We start from the raw sequence: 22,027 nt of genomic DNA, 5'->3' as shown, positions 1-22,027 counted from the left end.
ATATTGGGAAACTCCCACTTGTAGCTCTTTTAACCGAGAAGATACATATGGGAGGGACAAACAAAAATTGATGCAGAAAAAGAACAAATTGGAAGGTGAAATCATTTGAATCCATCGGAACATAATGCAAGTACAGTTGCTCTAGTAGATGGTGGAAGCAACATTGCCAAATGCAAGCGAAAGGCAACACTAAACTTTTAGAGTTCAAGATATAGGTAATATAAGAAAGAAAAAAAACAAAAAAAGGAATTATCGGTTCGGGTGGTCGATCCGGTTCCAAGACTGGTTAGGCTAGTTTTCGATTCCTTAAACTAGGAATCAACCCTACCCAATCCTCTTCTAGGTTCTAGGGTGATAACCAACTGATCCTGAAACCAATCACTTCTAGTTGGAATCGAATAGGGAGAGAGAGAGAGAGAGGAGACTTGCGAAGAATGAGGATGAGCTAGGCATGTTATTTTTTAATGTTATTCCTTTGAACGTATGGGCTGAAAGTGGGTTTTATAATTGACCCATTTATTTTGGACTTTTCTTTTCATAGCCCATTATGGTACGTATGACAAATTTGATTAGTGACCTATTTTGACGGCCCTAATTGTAAGGTCCAATGCTAATATAACAAAAAACTTACATATTTACAATTGGATATGTGACATATGTGTTTGAATTAAATTGGGTAACGAATTCTTTCACATGTCCATAATCCAAAGATGAGTGTGTAAGATTATCGTGACACTAGCAGTAAAACTAACAAAATTCTTATTTTATTTTAAGAGTTGCTTTCTAATGCTTATTTTATATTGTGATTATCGAATACTATTTGTTTTGAGTGAAATCACTGTGAGTCCAAAGGACTTTGCGAAGTCAAATTGCTAAGGTTGGTTTGTACGAGTTGGGCTTTAAGTTCTTCAAATAAAAATGACTATATCACTGTACTATTGAATTATCGGAACATAGGACTCTTGAGCTTCGACTGATGATGCGATAGTAGCATTCTCCACACCAAATGGGCCACTCGGTTTAGGGTAAACTCGGCCGATTCCCAAATTGTACCACAACCCTACTCACTTGCAAGGCACGTCAATCACTAACCATCTCAATGATGATCGCCATAGTGCAACGATTGGCGAATACTCATGTACACAAACTCACATAGAGCGCATCATGAGAGGCTGTTGTTCCAAGAATAGGTACCATCTCGCAGCGGTGACCATGTAGATGCGACCATCACAAAGTTCTCGCTGCCATGCTAACAGAGAGGGATAATAGGAGGGCACCATAATCAAACAATGACATTACTTGCCAACAACCACCACTGTTGCCTGCCCACCTGCCTTCAACTGGCATGATAGTGGCAACGGTCGCCGTTTGTGAGAAAGTTGAAGTCCTTCTATTGATTGTCTCATTTTCTTCTTAGATAATAAAAATCCCATATGAATTTATCCCACCAAGACTTTAAAAGATTTGAAACATGAAGCATATTCGAATATATCCCGTTCAAATGCCTAACCAAACATTGGATAAGAGAAAATATAATCCTATCGGGGTTTGTTTCTGGTTCTTTTTACGACTAATTTTTTCGAATACTAGTCATTTACTCCACCATCGCGAAATACTTAATATAATTATTTTGACGCGCACACATATATATATTAAAGAGAAATTTTGTTTGGGATTGCATAATAGACGTATACATGACATCTCAATATCACCTGAAATCTAGTTTGAGGTTCTCCCATTGACATGGACAAATCTTTACCACGTTCCATCGAACTTTGCTCGGTGATGATAAGCGTCTGATGTGGACGGACTCGAATCTTATCCTTCGTTTCCGTAGTCCTGTCCTATACCGACCAAAACTCACGTCAACGGTTCGATCTTCACGCCACAACGGCAACAGAGGAGCGCCTCAGCCGTCCGATCTCTATCTGCCCCTGAATCAATCCGTACTGAACTTTGCTCTTTTCCTCCTCCTTTTGTTTTGGGTTTCCGAGCCGCTGACGTGGCGGATGGGCACGTGGGCCCCACTTCCACCGTGTCATCGACAGATCATCTTCTCCTCCCCCCTCTCTGTGTCTCTCTCTGCCCACAGTTTTTGTTTTGTTTATGCGTCTGGTCTGGTGCTTCATCTCTCTCTCTCTCTCTCTCCGTCTCTCAACCAATCTGATCCAACCTCGAAGCTCTCGCGAGCGAATCTTCCTCCGCCTTGCCCGACCCATTTCTCGCCGCGGAATTCCCCCCCCGCACGCCCCTCCTCCTTCCCAGTGCCGCCGACGGCGGCGGCTCGGCTCGATTCGTGAAGATTTTGATGAGTCCCAGAGCCTTCGAGTTCGTCGCTTGCATTGCGCGGAGTCCGATTGGTTTCTCTCCTCACATCTGTTCCGAGATCGATATTCAGTGGATTTCCGGTTCGTTTGTGTTGCTTCGAGTGTAATTATCTGTCTCCGTGCGGATTATAGAAAGCGGATTGCATTCGTGGAGCTTTCGGGTTGTTTTTCGAATCCGTTCTCGTACGGGTTTTTCGGGGATCGATTGATGGGTTCGTGGGTAGCTCCCCGATAGCGTGGGCATTCGCGAAATAAGTTCAAGATTCGATTTTTTCTGGTTTTTTCTTTTTTCCGATTGGGAGGACATTTTGTGGGTTGCGAAGATGGTGACTGTGAATCTGGGTATGCTCCATTACGTGCTGGACCATGTGTACGGTGCGTTCATGCACCGGGCGAAGATAACCCCGCCCTTCTTCTCCAGAGGGTGGGGCGGGTCGAAGCTTGAGTTGCTGGAGAGGATGATCAACCAGCTGTTCCCTGACGTGGCGGGCCAAAACTGGCCTCCCTGCTTGATCCAGCCCGTCTGGAGAACTGTTTGGGAGACGAGGACGGCTTGCTTGAGAGAAGGCGTTTTTCGCACGCCTTGCGATGAGGAGCTCTTGAATGCATTGCCTCCCGAGAGTCATATCGCTCGAGTCGCCTTCCTCGTCCCGAAATCCGTGTCACCCCAGAAGATGGCCTGTGTGGTCCATCTTGCAGGTATGGCAAGTATATGATTTTGTGTACTTTGGTATGGTTAGGAGCTGGTTTTATTGATTTGGTCATAGTTGTGATGCTGGGATGACAAAGTTCTGGCTGAATGTCATGTGAATTTTGAGTAGCTGAGAGCCTGAATTGTGAATTGGCCTGTTTGGCTGGAGAGAAACAGGACTACAAAAAGCGGTGAGTTTGTACTAACTAAATGAAGCACTTGTGCATTATGGATAGCTCATATCACACTGCCTCTTGTTTTAGATGTTTTCAATATGATATGTCCTATTGGGAGGATATCAACGTGCTATTCAATAGTTCTGATGTTTGTTCTATTAGATATCATAGTTACGATCTTGATTAAGGTTCTATAGAGGCTAACAAATAAAAAGTCAAGATAGAGGTTTTTATTGTATAAAAAGGATGTCCTTTTCTAGTTTCAGCTTGGTCTCACTCATTGCGGATCTAGCAGCAATATCCACATGGTGGATGGTGGATAATTTAACATATCGCTTTCCATTATTATTACATTAAATTACGTTTTCAGGCTCTTGGAAGTTAATAATTTTATGTTGTGGCTAGCACTAACTATCCAACCTTTTCCCGTTGATTGCTTCTTCTTTTTCTTATGTCCTGGCAAAATGCAAAGCACATTGATTTAGGATATAGCTAACAAGTTGGCCTTCTTTTGACATTGGACAAGTTAGCAATGACTTCATTGGTTTATTATTCTAGAGTTATTAAGTCATTTATAATTATCAAGTTAAGCAACATTTTCTGGTATAATAATGATTCGTTTGTTGGCAACTTGAACATGTTCTGCAGGAACTGGAGATCATACTTTTGAAAGGAGATTGCGTCTAGGTGGACCGCTACTGAAGGAGAATATTGCCACCATGGTGCTTGAGAGGTTCACTCTAAATCATTTACAGATGCTGAAAACCCCTTTCAAGTAGCTTGTTAAGCTAATTCATGGCGCAAAAACATTTACTGCAGTCCCTTCTATGGACAAAGACGTCCTATGCTGCAGTATGGTGCAAAACTCTTGTGTGTGAGCGACCTTCTCTTGTTAGGAAGAGTGACTATTGAAGAAGCCCGCAGTCTCTTGTACTGGTTAGAAAGTGAGGAAGGTTTTGGCAAGATGGGAGTTTGTGGCCTTAGCATGGGTAAGATATTATATGATTTTTCTAAAATTATGAAATTAATATAAGAGTTCCAATGCAGTGTTGATGTTGTTCTATAGGTTATGTTTTTCACCTTTCCATTGCTTTTCACAAGTCAACTTATGGAAGCTGCTTTGGGCCACCGCTGAATATTTTATAACAATGTTTAGTTTCGGTTTCCTGGAGTCATATCTGCAGTTTGATCATCTTTTATTCTCAAAATTTATTTAGGTGGAGTTCATGCTGCAATGGTGGGTTCACTGCACCCTACCCCAGTTGCAACCCTTCCTTTCCTTTCCCCACATTCAGCTGTTGTGGCATTCTGTGATGGGATATTAAAGCATGGAACTGCATGGGAGGTACTGAGAGAGGATCTTGCAGCACAAACAGCTGCAATGACTCTCGAGGAAGTGAGAGAAAGGATGCGAAATGTACTATCTCTCACAGATGTCACACGCTTTCCAATTCCCAAAAATCCGAATGCTGTGATATTTGTGGCTGCAACTGTAAGTAATAGATTGGCAACTGGAATGTGAATAGATAGCAAACAGTAAATGTTAATTCTCTTGGTCCTTGAAGGTTTGCCGGTCCCTTTTTCCTGATACTTTCGTCCTTGCATGTATTTGCACACTATGCTGGTGGAGGGAAAATTCTGCTTGTTAATACATGATAAGAACCTAGATTTTTAATTGCTCCCCCCCTTCTGCCATTTACTTTCTATGTGCTGCTTTAATTTACATCAGCCTATACAACACAAAGCTTCTTGAGTTTTATGGCCTCAGGGTGTTCTTTCCATGTTGCAAAATATGACTATTATGCTTCTTATTTTGAAATGTAGTTTTGTGGGCCAGTGCAGCTAGAGTTGTATCTTTTGTACCGCCAACAAGTTTTTATGCATCAGTATTTAGAAGTCTCTGACGGTTGTATTTTTACTCATAAAATTGTATAATCTCATGTCATTGTTCTCTGATGACGTCGGTAATGTGACTTCTCTTGAGTGTGGTCTTTTGCCTCTAATTATCCCTTTTCATGTAGTTTTGCCTAACTATTCAAATGTTCCGGTCATCTCATATAACATTGCTACCTGTTTTCAGGATGACGGCTACATACCTAAACACTCGGTGCTGCAACTCCAAAAGGCTTGGCCAGGTTCGGAAGTTAGATGGGTGACTGGTGGCCATGTCTCATCCTTCCTTCTCCACAATGGCGAGTTCCGCAAGGCAATAGTTGATGGGTTGAATCGGTTACAGTGGAAGGACAATCCCTTGTGATGCGTGGATATCTGCCCTGTAGAGTTGGGGGGACTGTATTTACAGTTTACTCTTCGTGCAGCCTTCATCGGCTCGAACTGTCACTGAACTTGTAAATTGGGTCATAGATGATACCTGAAGACTTCCCCTTGAGGTTGGGGAATTGGATAGGTACTTTCTGAATACTCTTTCTTTTTTTGGTTTCTCTCTAACTTGACTAAGTTCGGGGCTGACACTTGTATTTACATTTCTCTATTTAATCAATCTGTGGCATAAATGTTGGTCCATTTGGTGGTTCTGCTCCTGATAGTGCTACTGCTCGGTTCTGTGAGTTATTATGGTTAGGTCTTATCAGTCACATGTGCATTGGGGAAGTAACCTTATTACTTGGTGGAAAATGTTTTGTCCTCCGTCATGTTTTCCTCTGTAAGCTCCCTTTTTACAGAATCCAAATTGAAAGCAAAACATCATAATAAAGAGATGCTGTGGCTGCATATTATTTTACACTCCAAAGAAAATGCTGGAGATAAAAATCTCTCTTCAAAAAAGAATTCTCAGAGATAGAAAAGTTGATTGCAGACTTTGTTTAAAAAGTGACACAGCAAAGTCTTGTTTGGTATTTTGATATGTTCCACTTGTTTAAATGCTCACTCATATCGTCTTGTCTTAATTTTGTGAACTAGTCTCTTCCTTTAATCAAGTAACTTCATATGCATTATGTCACAGTCAATCTTCAGGACTTTTAGCTCGAGAGAGAGAGAGAGAGAGAGAGAGAGAGAGAGAGAGAGAGAGAGAGAGAGAGAGAGAGAGAGAGAGAGAGAGAGATGTATAATATTCTAGCTCTAAACTCTCTGTTTCTGTCTATCTGTCTATACATCTCTATGGAAAGAAGAAAAGGAAAGAAGAAAAGAAAGTATGCATAGATGTTAAGAGAGTGATAGTTAATCTTGTTGACGAGGACGTGACAACCAGAGGGAGCTGAGTGTCCGGAGGCGATGAAAGTATTCAGCAATGGCCAAGAAGCACCTCGCTGCTTGGCGTATCGTGAGGAGTTGATGCAATCGGTGAATTGTCTGGTTTCTCAAGTTATCAGCCTGCAAAATTAATAGCATTTAAATCATTTGGCAAACATGTATCTGCAATTACTCGGTAGTCTTAAAAAATTTAAGTTCTCTAAAGTAAACAAAAGAGAAAAAAGGCCAATAAAAGATGTTATAGTCTCGTTCTGATAGTTATGTTGGGTCTGAACGAAGTCTTTCATACTTGATGAGGATCTTATATCACTCTGCTACAAGAGTGACTCTGCAAATAGGTATTACAGACAATGGTAGGCAAATATCTGTCTGAGAGGCATCACAAAGAGAACCCCTTTAGCTTCACTTCAACAGAAGAAAGTTCTCCCCCTTCGCTTTCGATGGTATCAAACTCCGAAAAAAGCAATGGATAGTTGTTCTGTATCTACACTCAAGTCTGATTTTTCACCTCAATTAAGCTCTTGGACTATGTTATACTCACAACTAGCAAGGATTTGCCACTAGCTATGGCATAGAGTTACTGTAAGTTTGCCAAAAAAGATCGATCACAGAGAAAGATTTCGACCTTTCAATGAAGAAAAATTAAGCCCGCACATCGAGCAATTAATCTTTGATACATATTAGGAGTGCTTGGGGGCATCCAAAAAGCTCTTCCTAAAGAAGTCAACCCTCTTGAAAGGGAACTGTCCACTACTGAGAAGCATCACAGTGATAATGATCTGTTCATCAAGATTGGAATTAGCCCAACATAGTGAAGAAGTTAATTCACTCAGCCCAGTTCATTTCACTTTGATATCAGAAGTCTGGTTTACCTCGAAGACATCTAAAATAACACAATCCCTACAACTTAATCTCGAGGTCCGAAGTCAAGAAACCTCTGCTAAGAAAAAGCTTATTGGAAGTTCGAGTCAAGGACATGCCTTCAGCTGTCGTCTGCTGCACATGTGCCAGTCATGTGAGTAAGGTAAGATACGCTCGTTATTATTTACTACCGGTTTGAGCATCATAATAGAAAGTTGGGGGCCCAAAGGAGGTAAGTTTCTCATAACCAACTTCCATACAATTGAGATCTAGAATTTTCCCACTCCTACACTCTCTTTCTGTTCTCTCTATTGTCTTTTTCTTCTTTTAACTCATACTGACTTAAGCATAGGAAGGTCTTCTTACGGAAAATCTAGGATGTTTCTTCGTCCTTGTTTGCATATTCATTCTAGATAGAGATCTACCCAGTCTACAGCCCGTTGTGGATTCGCGCATCATCAGATGCCTTATGGAGTTTAAAACCTTACAATGCCACGGGAACTGGTGGTATTCATGTTGCCTTCTCCTAAAGAACTAGATTGTTGTTGGAAGCTCTTTCTGCAAGCATGTCAAAGAGGTTCTCTTTTCTAGCAATATCGTTTCCACCTTAATGACAACTTGTTGGTTTAACAAGACTCTTCTCGCCAATTGGTTGTCTTTACCCCTCCACCTCTTTGGAGTATTTTATATTCAGAAACTCTTTGTCCACCCCTAGTAGGGTTCATTTCTAAGAATGAATGAAAGCGTCTTTTCGACCAAACAAAAATTAGTTTTTGGAGTGATAAGAAAAATACTTGTCAGCGGGCTCAGACCTTTTGCAATGATTGTGAGACATTGTGAACTTTAAGTTCTAGTGTGTCTTTTTCTTGAAATGAGAATTCTCACACTCTTCAGGCTAGGCCTATTTTGGATCGAGCTATCTACACATAGCTAAGGCTTGAATTTAATTGGTTCATAGAAGTTTACGGAGTGTTTCATGGACCTATAAGTAGTCTATGTCCATGCCCCTAAATTATAAAAAATAAAAAGGAGTCTAGCTAGTTAGTAATCTTAGGGAGAAGACATGTACTCCTTAGCTTTACTAGAGGTTAATTCTCCTAGTTGCACACGAGTCTTTACAATCCCTCATAAATCAATTGCCAACTCTCTATTTATCTATACGCAGTTAATGGAATGTCTTTGCCACCTACACAACCCAGGTGGTTCTCATCAGAGTAGAACTCGCTAATCATGACCTAACTTTACTTTTATAATAATATGAGCATGGGGCTAAGTCCTGACCATGGACCTGCTCGAGCCATCAGGCACAAATGGCAGATGGTTGAGCTCAGAAAAGCAACTTGTATAGATAAAGTTCGGTCCTGTTCAGTTTGGCAAGAGCCGCCCAAACCCTATTAAAAGTCGGCCGACAAATTAGGCCCGATCTATCTAACCGAGCCGGACCCAATGGGCCCCCCTCGCATATCGATATTTTTATTGGTAAAAAAAAAGGAAAGGTATGAAAAAAGAAAGCACTTTGGAGATGAACGAAATCAAGCAAATGTCATTACCTGCCTAACAAAACTTTCGAGAGCCGAGAGCTTGTCGATGGCTATAGCCATGTGGCCCATGAAGTTGGCCATGTTGGGAGGAGAGGTCAATGGATCAGAAGCAATGGTGTCTGAGAGGGAGTGATTGAGTGCCTCCAGCCCTTGAGTCAGGACATCCTCTGCCTCCTGCGTTGACTGCTGTAACCCACATATCCCCATGATCTGCTGCTCCGTCAGTGGCTCGATGTGACTAAATACCATCTGCCATGAGCAATAGGGTCAACATCATTCTCAAGATCATGACTGGATTTATCTGTTAAACGACCTTTTCACAAGTGAATCCATATAGTTTGATCAAATCCATGTAACAAAAATTGTTTCTTTCAAGTTTTTAGGAAAATCGATATGTCTAATATGATACGTACTAGAGTGCAGGTCGACAATTTGAATCCTGATATTCTCTCTTAATTTTCTCTTGTTCGATGTTCCTATTGTTATGAATGTTTTCATGTCCGGTTTATCTTGTGGACTTGATTACGACCCTATCCTATCTTGCAAGTGTGATAGACCGGGATACACGTGAGGGGAAATGTGAAGTAATTTACTATAAATACATTGTTGGCATGTGCCTTAATAACTTAAGATTTTAGGAAAAATAGTTCTTATGACATGGAAAACCCCTTGTGACTGTTAGATCCGTAATTATTAAACATTGTCCAATATCATGGATAAAAGGGATTTGGTTAGCCATGATACCTCGCACATGACAGTCAGGCAGAGAGAGAGAAGGAGAAGAGAGAAAAAAGGTAGAGTGATTAATACTTGGGTAATTAGCCCTTAAAATTTTATAGCAACATCAGTTATGGGGAAAATTACTCAATCGGTTCTAGACATATTGTACGGATACCAATTCAATTCTAAATTTTTCAAGCTTACCAATGTAGTCCTAAATCTTTGCGTGAAATTCTAATGTAGTCTTCCGATCAATTTTCGTCCAAAATCGCTGACGTGATGGTGTGCCACATAGAATGGCTGGCGATAATTAGACTATCACATTAGCAATTTTCAGCAGGAAATGGGTCGGAAGGACTATATTGGAATTTTTGCGCAAAAGATTTTAGGACTAAATTGGTAAAATAGAAAATTTAGTATTGAATCGATATCCGTATAATATGTTTAGGTTTGACCAGACAATTTCCCACAGTTTTGTATGTTGACAGCAACATAACCTTACACGGGTGAAAAAAAGAATTCCTATGCCACTTCTTGCACGGTTACGAGAGTTGAACCGAAGCATTTCCATCAGGAAGCAACCTTGGTCGATGCCTTTCGGCATCCTACACATGCACCAAACAAAGTTGCAGCCATGCACTCTATCTATATTCGTGCATCACACCTGTTATCAACCTCGCAATCACCAAATCTTGTCCAACATGGAGGGAAGCAAAAAGGAAAACAGATTCTAATAAAGATGTCAAAATTGACTTTGCTTGCTTTGATAGAAAAGGGTAGAGGAGTAATAATTTGCCCCATTGAATTCGTAGACGAGTACCTAAACAAACTATTGTCTAGCAAAGTCTTTTGTGACGTATCCCCGCATGTCCAAGAGGTAACGAAAATTTATATAGTTTTCTATTTGACGAGAAAGTCCATCTTAAATAGATATAACCCGGCATGGATTCTTGAAATGACCCGCTACTATTATATTGAATTGTTGTCCCCAAGAAGATGTCTGGTAAGATTTGTTCATTTAACTAAGTATATTATCGCAAAGAAGAAATTCTCCGGTCCTATTACTTAGGACATGACTTTCTATATTCTGGAAAATAATACAAATAGTCTCTAAATTTTGGCTCCATTTACAATGTTATCCTTAGACTTTTAATTTGTTCAACATGGTCCTTGAACTATTCCTAAATGCGCAATTTATTCCCTAAACTTTCAATTTATTCAATCTCGTCCCTTGACTTTCTATAACGAAGTCAAATTAATCATTATGCAGTATTCACAATTTTTTATAATTACACTACTACCCATATTTTAGAATATCTTTTCATTTCAATCCATTTTCTGAATCAACAAAAAAAACTATCTTTTTATTACCGATTTGGTCTTTATAAATATTATCATAGTTCCATTTATGTGTATTTTATCTTATAATCTCTATAATAGTAAAAGTAGAACCTTATTTAGAGTTGTATTGGGTTGGTATTCCTTCTAACTTTTTACATATTTATCTAAATTTAATTAAGAAAGCATAAAACAAAAACTTAAAAATTTTATGTACCTAAAAAATTAGGAACAAGATCTAGAGTAATATAAGTACGACAAATCAACAGATAAATTAATATCGTAATTAAATATTTTAAAATAAAAGAAATATGAATCCAATATAACTCTAAATGATGTAATATTTTTACTATTACAAAGACTTGAGCTAAAACACACTCAACTAAAACTATAATGATATTTATAAAGATCAAAAGGTAACAAAAAGATAGCATATTTTTTGTTGATTAGAAGATTAATTGAAATGAAAATATATTCTAAAATCTGCGCAATAGTGTAATTATGAAATTTTATACGAAAAACTAAGGGGCTAGATTAAATAAATTGAAAGTTTAGGAACTAGATTGAATATTTACGAATAGTTCAAGGATCACGTCGAACGCATTGAAAGTTGATGACATTGCACATTAAGACAAAATTTAAAAACTATTTGTGTCATTATCCTTCTATATTTTTGTAGGATTTGTTTTGATGACCTAGAATGAAAAATTGTCTGGGATATTGTTCTACATTCTAGAGTTAAGAATGAAAACCACACTTTCTCGAGGAAGCTACTAAGGTTGATAAATTTATTTTTCATTAGTACATAATGCAGCTTTAGTGTGTAAATTCTTTGTTGACAGGGCCAAGTAAATTCTTTTCCATATTACTGAACGTGTTCCGGGAGAACCTTCATATGTATATAGTTTTCTGATTTATATGAGGATTTTAGGGTTTCTGTATTATATCTTAGTTGTAGCACATCAAATGTTTAGACGCATAAATCAGTCATACCTTGCAATATTGTCGAGTCTCATGCATCGTCAACGACTTCCAACGTACTGAAGATACTGAGAACAAAACCTAGAGCAGATAGTGAGCTAGTTTACCTTGATGAGCTCAGAGGGACGGAATCCACCGATCCACATGAAGCATCGCTCGGCCGGAGTCATCCACATGCCGGACACCAGATGGAATATGTCGGATTTGGCTAGCATGGCCCTCAGGTTCATCGCCTCGTCGAAGTGAGCCACAAAGTTGTCCACAAATAGCCTCAGGTCGCTCTCCGGCAAATGCTCGTGGACTGCCACTTGGAGCTCGCCGGTGCGGCGGTGGTGCTCCTCCAACCACCTTGCGTACTCAATGTCGAACACTGCCGCGGCCTCTGGCAAACAAAAAACCATTTGGACGTTTAGCGTTGCATGAAGAGGAGACAATATTTGCATGCGTATCGACGTGACACGGTACAACGTCTACTGTAGAGCGAGAAATATGTCTGATTCAAACTTGAAAGGTTTATTCTGGTCTACAATATGCTCTTTGCAATGGATTACCTTAGCTTGTATCTGTCATGTAGAAGCTGTCACATAATCAGTTGAGACAGGAACTTTACGATGATGCAATGATGATTATATTTAACTTTTTTTTACCATCTTCGAAGTGGGCACTTAAGAATTAGGTTTGTGCAAACAGCACCAACTCCTCTTGACAATTTATTTAGGCTATTGACCATGCTATAATTATTTTATTAATGATTTTCTCGATAAAAACACTTTTAATATAAGAGTGGCTACGTTTGAGTTTGGAGAGTCAGTATGTTTTTATTAATGATTTTCTCGATAAAAACACTTTTAATATATGTACGCATATTCTTTAATTAAGAAATGCTGTTGAGTTGGAGGGTTAGGAAACATGTCAAATCCATAAGCAAAATATATAGATTCAAATATCCTACCTTATGGCCTTTGGTGTGGGTCTCATTCTTCCCTTTCTTTTGAAATTTGAAAGTAGACTTTTGTTGAGTACCAAGCATTCGGAATCACTTGCATTTCAAACAATCAAACCTCCAAGGTCATGCACTCATGATGAACTTGATGAACTTCTTTTCATATTTTTCTTAAACTCAAAATAAACTCTTCTTTTTCGTGGAAATTCATGTAATAATAACCTTTTATTTTCTTGAAAAGGGCATTTTATACATTTGGCGGACAGGTTTATCAAACTAGTGGCAAGTTATTTCCACTAAACCCATTTTCTAAAAAATACTGAAAGTGCTGTTTAATTTCTCCTCTCTTTTAGGCAAGCGCATAGCGACGACTGGTATATAATCGATTGTGATGAATTAAAGCACCTGAGATAATGTTGCTTCCTCCAACGGGAAGACCTTGATCTCCTCCCACACCTGCTCCTCCAAGAAACATACCCTGAAACAAAGAGAAACCCTAATTATCTAATTATTCATAGTTTCGATTTTAAGGGACCAAAAATAAAAAACGATGAGGGGTAGATCAATGTTGTTATGAAAACACAAATTGAAAGGTAAAGAGATGTTGTGGTGAATGTCTCTCTCACTTGAGCTCTAGCTCTTTGTATCTCTTGCTCCAGCTCATTTAGCCTCATCCTGCTGGTCTCCAGCTGCTGAACATAAGCCTGTGTTGCGAATGAAATAAGAAATATTAAAATAGCTAGAGATCTTCATTATCAAGCATTTTGATGAGCAATTTTTCATATGAATGTAATTCGTCTGAACATAGCGATAACATAATGCCTGGGAATGGTTTTAAATATATCTGACCTTCTTTCTAAGCCTGCTCTTCCTTGCTGCCTCTCTATTCTGAGCGAGTCTTCTCAATGTCTGCACGTAATTTAAGCATGACATCGTTTCAGTAGTGTTAGTCATCATTCTTCGCTTGATCGTTACCACTTTATTAAACAAAAGAAGAAGAAAGAAAGACGCAGAAATATTACTGAAAACTAGAGCCGGAAAAGGGGTTACTCAGACCTTAGGATCTGGAGTTTTAGGTCCTTCAAGCTCCGGAGAATCCGATGTCGAGCCTTTTCGATTGCCTTCAGGCTGCCACGAATATAAAATGACCATATAAGCAAGATCCATTGCATGAGCGGAGTTTATTTGATTTTTTTTTTCTCGTGATGGCGATGCTACCACCGGACTGCGATACCCAAAAAAATGTTACGGAACTAGTTGGCTATAATTTAGAGATACTTGCATATTATATTACCTTGATGGGTTTAGCTGGCTCAGCACCAGTTGAGACATCATTTTTTGGGTCACCTAACTCCATTGAATGCTCCATTTGTCTTCTGGGAACACTTGTAGAAGGAGAAACTATTCCGGTATTGACCTACCGCATTAAGAAAAGGTACTTCATACTGAACCCATTACTCAATAACATACATATATGTCATTCCGATGATAAACTAAGTTTCAGTCAGGCATAAACATATAGAAACATTATACCTTGTTAGATGGCTCTACGTGCATAGGTTGAGAAGGGAATATGTTCAGCGTTGGAGGTCTCATCATCCCGGTGTTTTCTGTTTCCATGAACGTAATTATCCGCAATAGTCATAAATTCTAATATGAATACAGTAATTGGGAACATGATGACCATGCTTTATCAAGACCCAGAGAAGTTATGCATTCGTAAAATTTTCCTTTCGGTTTTCACATTGCTTTGTCATATTGAAAGAGAAAAGGGAGAAAGAATTTCGCGATTTTTGAGTTTGTTACATGTCACGGTCCGAGATTTAGAGGAGAAAAAAAAATGAAGCAACCGAAGAATGAAATTAAATATGAAAGACAATTTATCTTGAAAGCATTGAAGTTCTTCATTCATGTCTCCAAAGTCAAAGAGCAAAAAATAAAGTAGAGACAGTTCTGATTTCGGATTCTCCATATGATTTTCATGTAGATCAAAATTGAGCAAACTTTGCTCATGAAATTTTTCCAACAGAAGCATAAAATATATAGCAAGAGGGAGAAAAAATATATATACATGATCAGACACAATCTTCATGGATGTTTAGAAGATACGAATATAAAAAGAACAAGACTGGAGAGGGAGAGACTCACCCCTTTGATCTTGATGATGATGATGATGAACGTTTGGCGCCTCTTGTCCACCATCGAGATATAGGAAGAGCGCTTGATCCAGCTCTCCCAAGTCATAAGCTCCATTATTTTCTTTGCTTCTGATTGAACAAAGCCAAAAAAGAAGGAAAAGCTATCAGTATCGTCAATCCGTAATACCTACAGATATAAGGAGAGAAAGAGAGATGGAGACGTGCTTCGTGCCACGAGATGTTCATGTGAAAAGAAAAGGGAAAGATCCTCTTCTTTGTCTAAAACCAGAAAACAGAAAGACAGCGAATGATTGAAATAAGTTACATGAAATTTTGGAGGACAGAGGAAGATGTTGATGGCGCGGACTGCATCATCCCGAAAGACATCTGATGTTGGAGCTGTTGTTGCTGCTGGTGGTGGAGCAGTTGGGTGGTGATTTCTTTGTCAGCGGCCATGAAACTAACAAACCCCAACTATGACAAGAAGAAGAGCTTTTATCAGCAGAAGTCTTTCAAGAACCGAGCTGACGAGAGCCTCCGATACGTGGCGAAAGGACCTTCCGTTCCTCCTCCACGGAGACCATGCCCACGGTTCCCGGTTCCAAAGAGAGAGAGAGAGAGATGGGTCGGTGGATTTTGTTGCAGATAATAAAGATGAGTGGAAAAAAATGGAAGAGTTGGAATTGAATGAAGGGAGAGAAGGAACAAGACAAGAGACTCTCTCTCTCTCTCTCTCTCTCTCTCTCTCTCTCTCTCTCTCTCTACAAAGGAAGCAGGTGACTTTCTTCTCCTGCGACCAAAAATTTTCAGACAAAGCCTCCTTCCACCTCTTCTGGATCTCTTCTTAGGTTATCTTGTTCAACTCTCTCTCTCTCTCTCTCTCTCTCTCTCTCTCTCTCTCTAAAACCAGTGTGAAAGTGAAACCGGCCTTCGCTCTCGGGTAATTCCTTGCTTGAGCTTCTTTCTTTCTTATTGTCTTCGCCTTGGCGTGAAATGACGAAACTAACCCGGTTTGACAATTTCATGCAAACCTTACCCGTCGATCGGGGTGGTTTGAGGCGGCTGTCCCTTGCATGAAGTCCTTTGTCTTATATACAATCCTTACTCGATTTCATAAGGGCCATCGAAAAAACCGATCTATAATATTGATATACTTTAATGGCGCGAGTATCGGGATACTTTCGATTTACCCCTTAACTGGACTGTGTCCGACGATCGAGATCCTCTAAAGTTAAGTGGTTGATGTCACAGTGCGGTCCCTCCAAAATGATCGGATTGCCCCCTAATTTTCATGAGATTTACCCTACAACATCCGGGCCCAAGCTCCCTCAAGGGTGACAATGTTAGGGAATGGTCGACAACCGCTCAGGGATTGTAGTGTTAGGGAGGATCAACAGGCAAGCGAGCGAGGTGTAGCAGCGAGTCGGTATCGACCGCGCTCTAAACCAGAGAGATTGGCGGTGTAGCCGTGATCGAGGCAAAGGAGCAAAGGAGGTGACGAAGCGACGAAGGCAGCAGCGGTACGGTGATAAATATTGGTGGGGAAAATTACCCCAATCAGTCTTAAACCTATTGTACGATGCCAATTCAGTTCTAAATTTTTTAATTTTACCAGTTTAATCATAAACCTTTGCACAAAATTCTAATATAGTCATTCTAGTCAATTTTGACGAGAAAACCCCGACATGGCAATTTATTTATCGCCGACCGTCCTACATTGTACACCACCACGTCCGCGGTTTTTTACGAATATTGGCCAGAATGACTACATTGAAATTTCGCACAAAGATTTAAGAATAAATTGACAAAATTGGAAAATTTAGAACTGAATTGATATCCGTATAACATATGTAGGACTTATTGGACAATTTCCCTGATATTGGTGTTGAAAGGTCCCGAGCACAATAGACTGTAGGAAGAAAAATATGTTTTGGCCACTGGATCTATGACTTGCCCCATGTCAAGCTCTTCTATGAGTAACCACTAACCAGAGATGGTCAAGTCATGTGCTAACCGGGAAGGATCCAGATCTATTATTTGTAACAGACAACAAAGGAGAATTAAATGAGTGGATTTTATAATCAACGTCTAGTAAGAGTCCGTCACGCTACTTAGTATGTTAAGGCAAAAGTTTACAGATAAATCTTGACATGCATTGACTTGAACTCTTCTTCTAAATTATTCACGTCTTGTTACGATATATTTATGAACCATATATCAAATTGCCGAAAAAAGGGTTGTCTAACTGATTTTTTCGAATTTCTTATGTGAAATGTCATATGGGTATTTTGACGGAGAGATCGAGTGACTCGAGCATTACAAGAGAACAATATTGTAAAAATATAAGTGATTTAGATTACTCAATTGCACAACAAAGTTTAAAAAAAAAGTACCAATCTATACTTCTATCGTGTTTTGAATGAGCCACCAGTCACTTTGAAAGTTTGTGGCACTCTATAAATCATCCCTCAAGTCAGCATAGCTAGTAATTAATTAGTATAATTACACAGAATAGACTGACCATGAGCTATCCTATACTATGATTCGTTCGTAGAATGCCGCAGCCATAAGCCACGACATTCAAACCCCCATCGGAAATTAAGATCAAAGATGAAAACGCTGCACTAAGAATTCCAAATTAGTTGAGCTCCACAATTGCCATTCGCCGGCAAATCAGCGGGTCGACGTGTCCCGATCACGACTCATCATAAGTTTCTCGTTTTTCGCAATTTCAAGCATTAGACTGACGTATGTATCTGCAAAACATTAGATTCGATACACTACCTTTGAACCGGCCGCTTCATGCTAATGATGCACCAAGTACCAAATTTGCATAACCCCTTTTCCCAAAACGAAAAAAAAAAACAGTGATTAATCATGATTATTGACTCTCGCCGAGTTATATAGTCAATGTAGGAGAAAACGATGAAGGGCCCTTGGGTCAAAACGGTAGCTATTTGGAGCTTTGACTTGTCACTTGAATCCTCTTTCAGGCCACAGGAGACATAGATGAGTGGTTGGAGCAAATGTAATGAGGAAATGAGAAAATGACAAATTGACTAAGATCTTCCTTGCGTCTAAGTCACTTGTCTTTCTTTATCACTCACCAACTCTAGTTAACCTTATTATCCCTAAAAAGATAGAGAGACAGAGAGGGGGTTAGAGAAAGGAGTTGTCTTCAACTGAGTATAGCTCAGTCACTTGAAATTAAGGAAAAGGAAGACAAAAGAAAGAAAATGAATCTCCATTTTTGTTGAATAATTTCTCTGAGCAATCTCCAATTTGTTCATAAATTTTGATATAAATAGAATAAAGGAGTTATACAAAATTCCTTTCATTTGCTGAATTGATCAGTTAAAGTTTGAATGGAATTGGAACCAATGGGATCTATAGAAGAAGTAATTTGCTTGATTTAATTAAACACCTCATAAGAGTTTAAGGCATCACGTTTATTTACCAAAGTTTAGTAAAAATTAGCTCTAAATTGTTCGATAAACTTGTTTTAGACGTCACTTTTCACTTAAAGACCTAAACTTTTGCATAAAAAACTTGCACAAATTACAATTTTTAGCCTTTTGCTAGCAAATTTACAACTTGTACTATACATTTGACTGAATACCCGATCTGCGTAGGAACTTACAATTTCTACTGAGATTTACATCATTGAAAGTTTTCCTTTCTAACAAATAAATAATGGTTTTTTCTGTTAATTATCCAATGCACGGATGTGAAGACCTGATTTTCTAGAGGTCCATGGATCTGTTAAGTCCATACCTTTGGACTATGTAAGTAGCCTTAATTCAGAGTCATTTGCACACGGTTATTGTTAAATGGGCGACCTTCAGTTCCAAAGTTGGAAATCTCGCAACACCCTCGATTAGCTGCTGAAAAGGCATGCCTTTCTAGGTATCACTAAACAATGAATGTCGGTAGAAGTGAACTTTGAGATAAATAATACAAAAGTCCATTATGTATATGCTAGGGAAAATTACCAAACAAGTCCTAAACCTATTGCACTTGTGCCAATTCAGTTCTAAACCTTTCAATTTGGCCAATTTAGTCTTAAACTCTTTGATAATTTGCCAATTCAGTCATAAACCTTTCAATTATGCCAATTTAGTCCTAAAACTTTTAATGATTTGCCAATTTATACCTTCCAACCAATTGTGGCCGGCATCACTGACGTGGCAATCTAGTCAGTGTTGGCCGTCCTACATAGCATGGCCGATGCTGACGTAAATAATTTTTTAAATTTTTCTGAATTTTTTTTATTTTTTTCTCTAGGCCGGTGAGGTCACCGGCGACCCTCGCCTAGTCAAGGAGAGACCTTAGGTGAGGGCGTTGGTGCTCACCTAGATGCAGGTGATGGCTGCGACACCCTCGCCGGCCCAGGGTTAGAAAAAAAGAAAAGAAATAAGAAATAATAATAATAAATTTTAAAAAAAAATTAAAAAAATTATCAACGTCAGCGCCGATCATACCATATAGGGCAGTCAGCACTAAATGGACTGCCATGTTAGCAATTTTCGGCCAAAATTGGCTGAAAGTACTAAATTGGCAAATCGTCAAAAAGTTTAGGACTAAATCAATAAATCGTCAAAAATTTTAGAACTAAATTGGCACAATTAAAAGGTTTGGGACTGAATTGGCAAAACGTAAAAAATTCTATGATTAAATTGGCCAAATTGAAAGGTTTATGACTAAATTGGCACAAGTGCAGTATTTGTGTTATGGAGTAAAAATCACTGATTTTTGGATTCAAATACAATGCACATTATATAACCAAAGGTGTATCCTAAACTTCCGCAAAATGTATAGAGAAAGAAGTCAAACGAGGAAGAAGAGACTATGTAGAGAGACTAAAGTTTTTAACGTTCCAAAACTGAAATCAAGAGTTCCAATCTTTCAAGCATGTTACCCACCAACCACATGCTTTCTTGTCTCTTCACTTAGGCCAAGTGTGTAGGATCATAGGGTCCTATTCCTTCAAAAACAAAGAGCATCTCCTGCCATTTCCTACTCAATTGGACCGGCACATTTTCAATGAATGGCACAACAGAATCATCCAATTTCAACCATCAAACCCGAAGTCAATCGCCCCAACAATCATAAAAAATGGAGGATATCCATTCATAAATCCATATTGCACTTTTCATATTCAACGAAGGGTGTTCTCCAAATGAATACAAAAAAATTGGGGGGGTCAATGAGTAATGTGTCCAGGGTCCCCGAATCTTGATCTAATCTTGCAATTTTTATTAGAGCATATATGATGCATTTGACTTCTCATGCTTAGTTCAATAAGCAATCTGTAATCATTAATTGCAAATATTTGTTAATGTACTAATCCTTTTTAATATTCTACTGTCCTTATCTAGGAAGTTTTTCGGTGTCAGATATTAATTTGAAATTAGAGAGTAATCGGGGACATAATTAATCTCTCGAAATACTTGTTTTCCCCACTCAAATCTTTCTCCTTTTCGCAAAGAAAAATAAAACTATAATAATGTTTAAGGAACAAAGAACCAAATTATTTTGGGTTAGGTGTACCAGATGACATCAACAAGAACCAAATGGATTTGATAAACATGGCCAATACAATGGCCCTTTGTCCTTGATCTTGAGCCGTCCGGGCAGCTAGGGTTTCGCACCAACTCTGCTGATTTGCTGGGTTGACATTTCCAACTTGAAAGCGACACCCATTGGCGAGCCGAAACCCTAATTTAACATAAACAACAGATCAAATCTCTCTCTCTCTCTCTGTCTCTCTGTGGCCGTGATTTGCTCTGCCTCCGGCAAATTCAAGTCTATTTCGCCATGTGTCTTACAAACTGCTTTTGACGCAGACCCGCATGCCCTTGACTTGCATTTTGTGCATCTAACACGTATTAAATCCTTAATTATAGGCTGATATATTTCCTCAGCATAGTCCATCGATGACTGTATTGTTAGAGGTTGTATTTGTGGACAGGCGCTAATTTCGATTGTGTCTTTATTTTTGTTTCCCTCTTTTTTGGACTAATTGGAAAAGCACTAATTAAGGAGGACATAATCAATGTGCATTTTGATAACAATATTGAATCAAAATGAATCAAAGTGCATATATGTCTAGCCATAGCACGTGGGAGGAGACTGAAGAGCAAAGTGGTTGCAGCTAACTTGATCCTTCCATGGTCTTCCCAGATTAATTCAAAAGATTTATGTACAGTTTGCTTCTACTGTTCAAATTCTTAAAATTTTAAAGGTGGGGGCTATTTTGACTCTCTGTATGATTAAATTTATATCATTTTCCCTGAAAAGACAAAATTATCCTTAATCATCCAAGCGGTATATAAAGAGGTGAACCCCAAATTATTTACTTTCCTTCTTTTTCTAGTTATTTTATTTCTATGGTGGATCTAGGTGAAAACTACCAAGAAAGTCCTAAACCTATTGCATTTTTGTTAATTCAATTATAAACATTTTAATTGTGCAAATTTTTTGATAAAAAATTGTGCCAATTGAGTCGTAAACTTTTTAACTTTTTATAAATTGTCCATTCGGCCAATTTTGGCCAAAAATCTCTAACGTGGACATTGACCATCCTATGTGGCACGATCGACGATGACATGGACAATTTTTAATAATATTTTCGAATTTTGTTTTAATTTTCATTTTTTCCTTTTTTTATTTTCTTTTCTTTGTTTTTTATTTTACAACTTTGGCCGGCGAGGTTGCCAATGACCATCGCCAAGCAGCCCTCACTCAAATCCAGGTGAGCAAGCCCCTCGCTTGTGGCCAGTAAGGGTGTCGCGGCCCTCACTTAGATTTGGGCAAGGGCATAGAGGCCCTCACGCATGACTGATGTCAGATGCCTTCGCCTATGGCCGGCAACCTCGCCAGCCAGAGTTGTAAAAAAAACAAAGAAAAGAAAAGAAAAGAAGGAAAAAGAAAATTAAAAAATATTTAAAAAATATTAAAATTGTCCCATTAGTGCCGGCCGAGCCACGTAGGATCGCTAGTGTTCTCATCAGTGATTTCCAGCTAAAATTGGCCGGATGAACTCAATTAGCAAAACGTGAAAAATGTTTAGAACTCAATTGACAAAAATGCAATAAGTTT

The 22,027-nt window shown here is 38.9% G+C and overlaps 2 protein-coding genes across 3 annotated transcripts; one reads left to right on the top strand and one right to left on the bottom strand.

Annotated features, from left to right (window-relative positions):
• The first annotated feature begins 2,398 nt into the window (after nucleotides 1–2,398).
• On the top strand, nucleotides 2,399–5,717 carry LOC115678686 (uncharacterized). Of its 2 annotated transcripts, none has more exons than XM_056315545.1 (5): nucleotides 2,399–3,026; nucleotides 3,843–3,927; nucleotides 4,014–4,183; nucleotides 4,412–4,611; nucleotides 5,275–5,717. In XM_056315545.1, exons 1-5 carry the CDS (start codon nucleotides 2,651–2,653, stop codon nucleotides 5,449–5,451), a joined length of 1,008 nt encoding a protein of 335 aa, XP_056171520.1. In that variant the 5' UTR covers nucleotides 2,399–2,650; the 3' UTR covers nucleotides 5,452–5,717. The 2 variants fall into 2 exon arrangements, with proteins under 2 accessions (XP_056171520.1, XP_030457954.1); XM_030602094.2 differs by having other exon boundaries at nucleotides 4,412–4,686.
• Nucleotides 5,718–6,329: 612 nt separating this feature from the next.
• LOC115678685 (bZIP transcription factor TGA10-like) lies at nucleotides 6,330–15,843 on the bottom strand. The gene is made up of 12 exons (XM_030602093.2): nucleotides 15,692–15,843; nucleotides 15,252–15,657; nucleotides 14,937–15,055; nucleotides 14,322–14,398; nucleotides 14,083–14,205; nucleotides 13,845–13,916; nucleotides 13,638–13,697; nucleotides 13,415–13,492; nucleotides 13,194–13,266; nucleotides 11,953–12,227; nucleotides 8,816–9,055; nucleotides 6,330–6,524 (listed from the first exon to the last, which is right to left on the bottom strand). Exons 2-12 carry the CDS (start codon nucleotides 15,380–15,382, stop codon nucleotides 6,372–6,374), a joined length of 1,401 nt encoding a protein of 466 aa, XP_030457953.2. The 5' UTR covers nucleotides 15,383–15,657; nucleotides 15,692–15,843; the 3' UTR covers nucleotides 6,330–6,371.
• Between the last annotated feature and the right edge of the window lie 6,184 nt (nucleotides 15,844–22,027).

The sequence above is a fragment of the Syzygium oleosum genome, unplaced genomic scaffold, assembly GCF_021117445.2.
Source record: "Syzygium oleosum isolate NSW1041296 unplaced genomic scaffold, Sole_v2.1 Sole_v2.10, whole genome shotgun sequence".
Lineage (NCBI taxonomy): Eukaryota > Viridiplantae > Streptophyta > Magnoliopsida > Myrtales > Myrtaceae > Syzygium > Syzygium oleosum.
The sequence above is the reverse complement of the archived record's forward strand: the minus strand, read 5'-3'. Positions and strand labels throughout refer to the sequence as shown.

Excerpts from the sequence above, each read along its gene's own strand:
- LOC115678686 (XM_030602094.2), top strand. The coding sequence starts at position 2,651 with ATGGTGACTGTGAATCTGGGTATGCTCCATTACGTGCTGGACCATGTG. Across the intron at positions 4,184-4,411 it reads AGTTTGTGGCCTTAGCATGG|GTGGAGTTCATGCTGCAATG; the intron begins GTAAGATATTAT and ends AAATTTATTTAG. Across the intron at positions 4,687-5,274 it reads TGATATTTGTGGCTGCAACT|GATGACGGCTACATACCTAA; the intron begins GTAAGTAATAGA and ends ACCTGTTTTCAG.
- LOC115678685 (XM_030602093.2), bottom strand. The coding sequence starts at position 15,382 with ATGGCCGCTGACAAAGAAATCACCACCCAACTGCTCCACCACCAGCAG. Across the intron at positions 14,399-14,936 it reads TCATCATCAAGATCAAAGGG|AAAACACCGGGATGATGAGA; the intron begins GTGAGTCTCTCC and ends TCATGGAAACAG. Across the intron at positions 13,698-13,844 it reads CTAAAACTCCAGATCCTAAG|ACATTGAGAAGACTCGCTCA; the intron begins GTCTGAGTAACC and ends AATTACGTGCAG.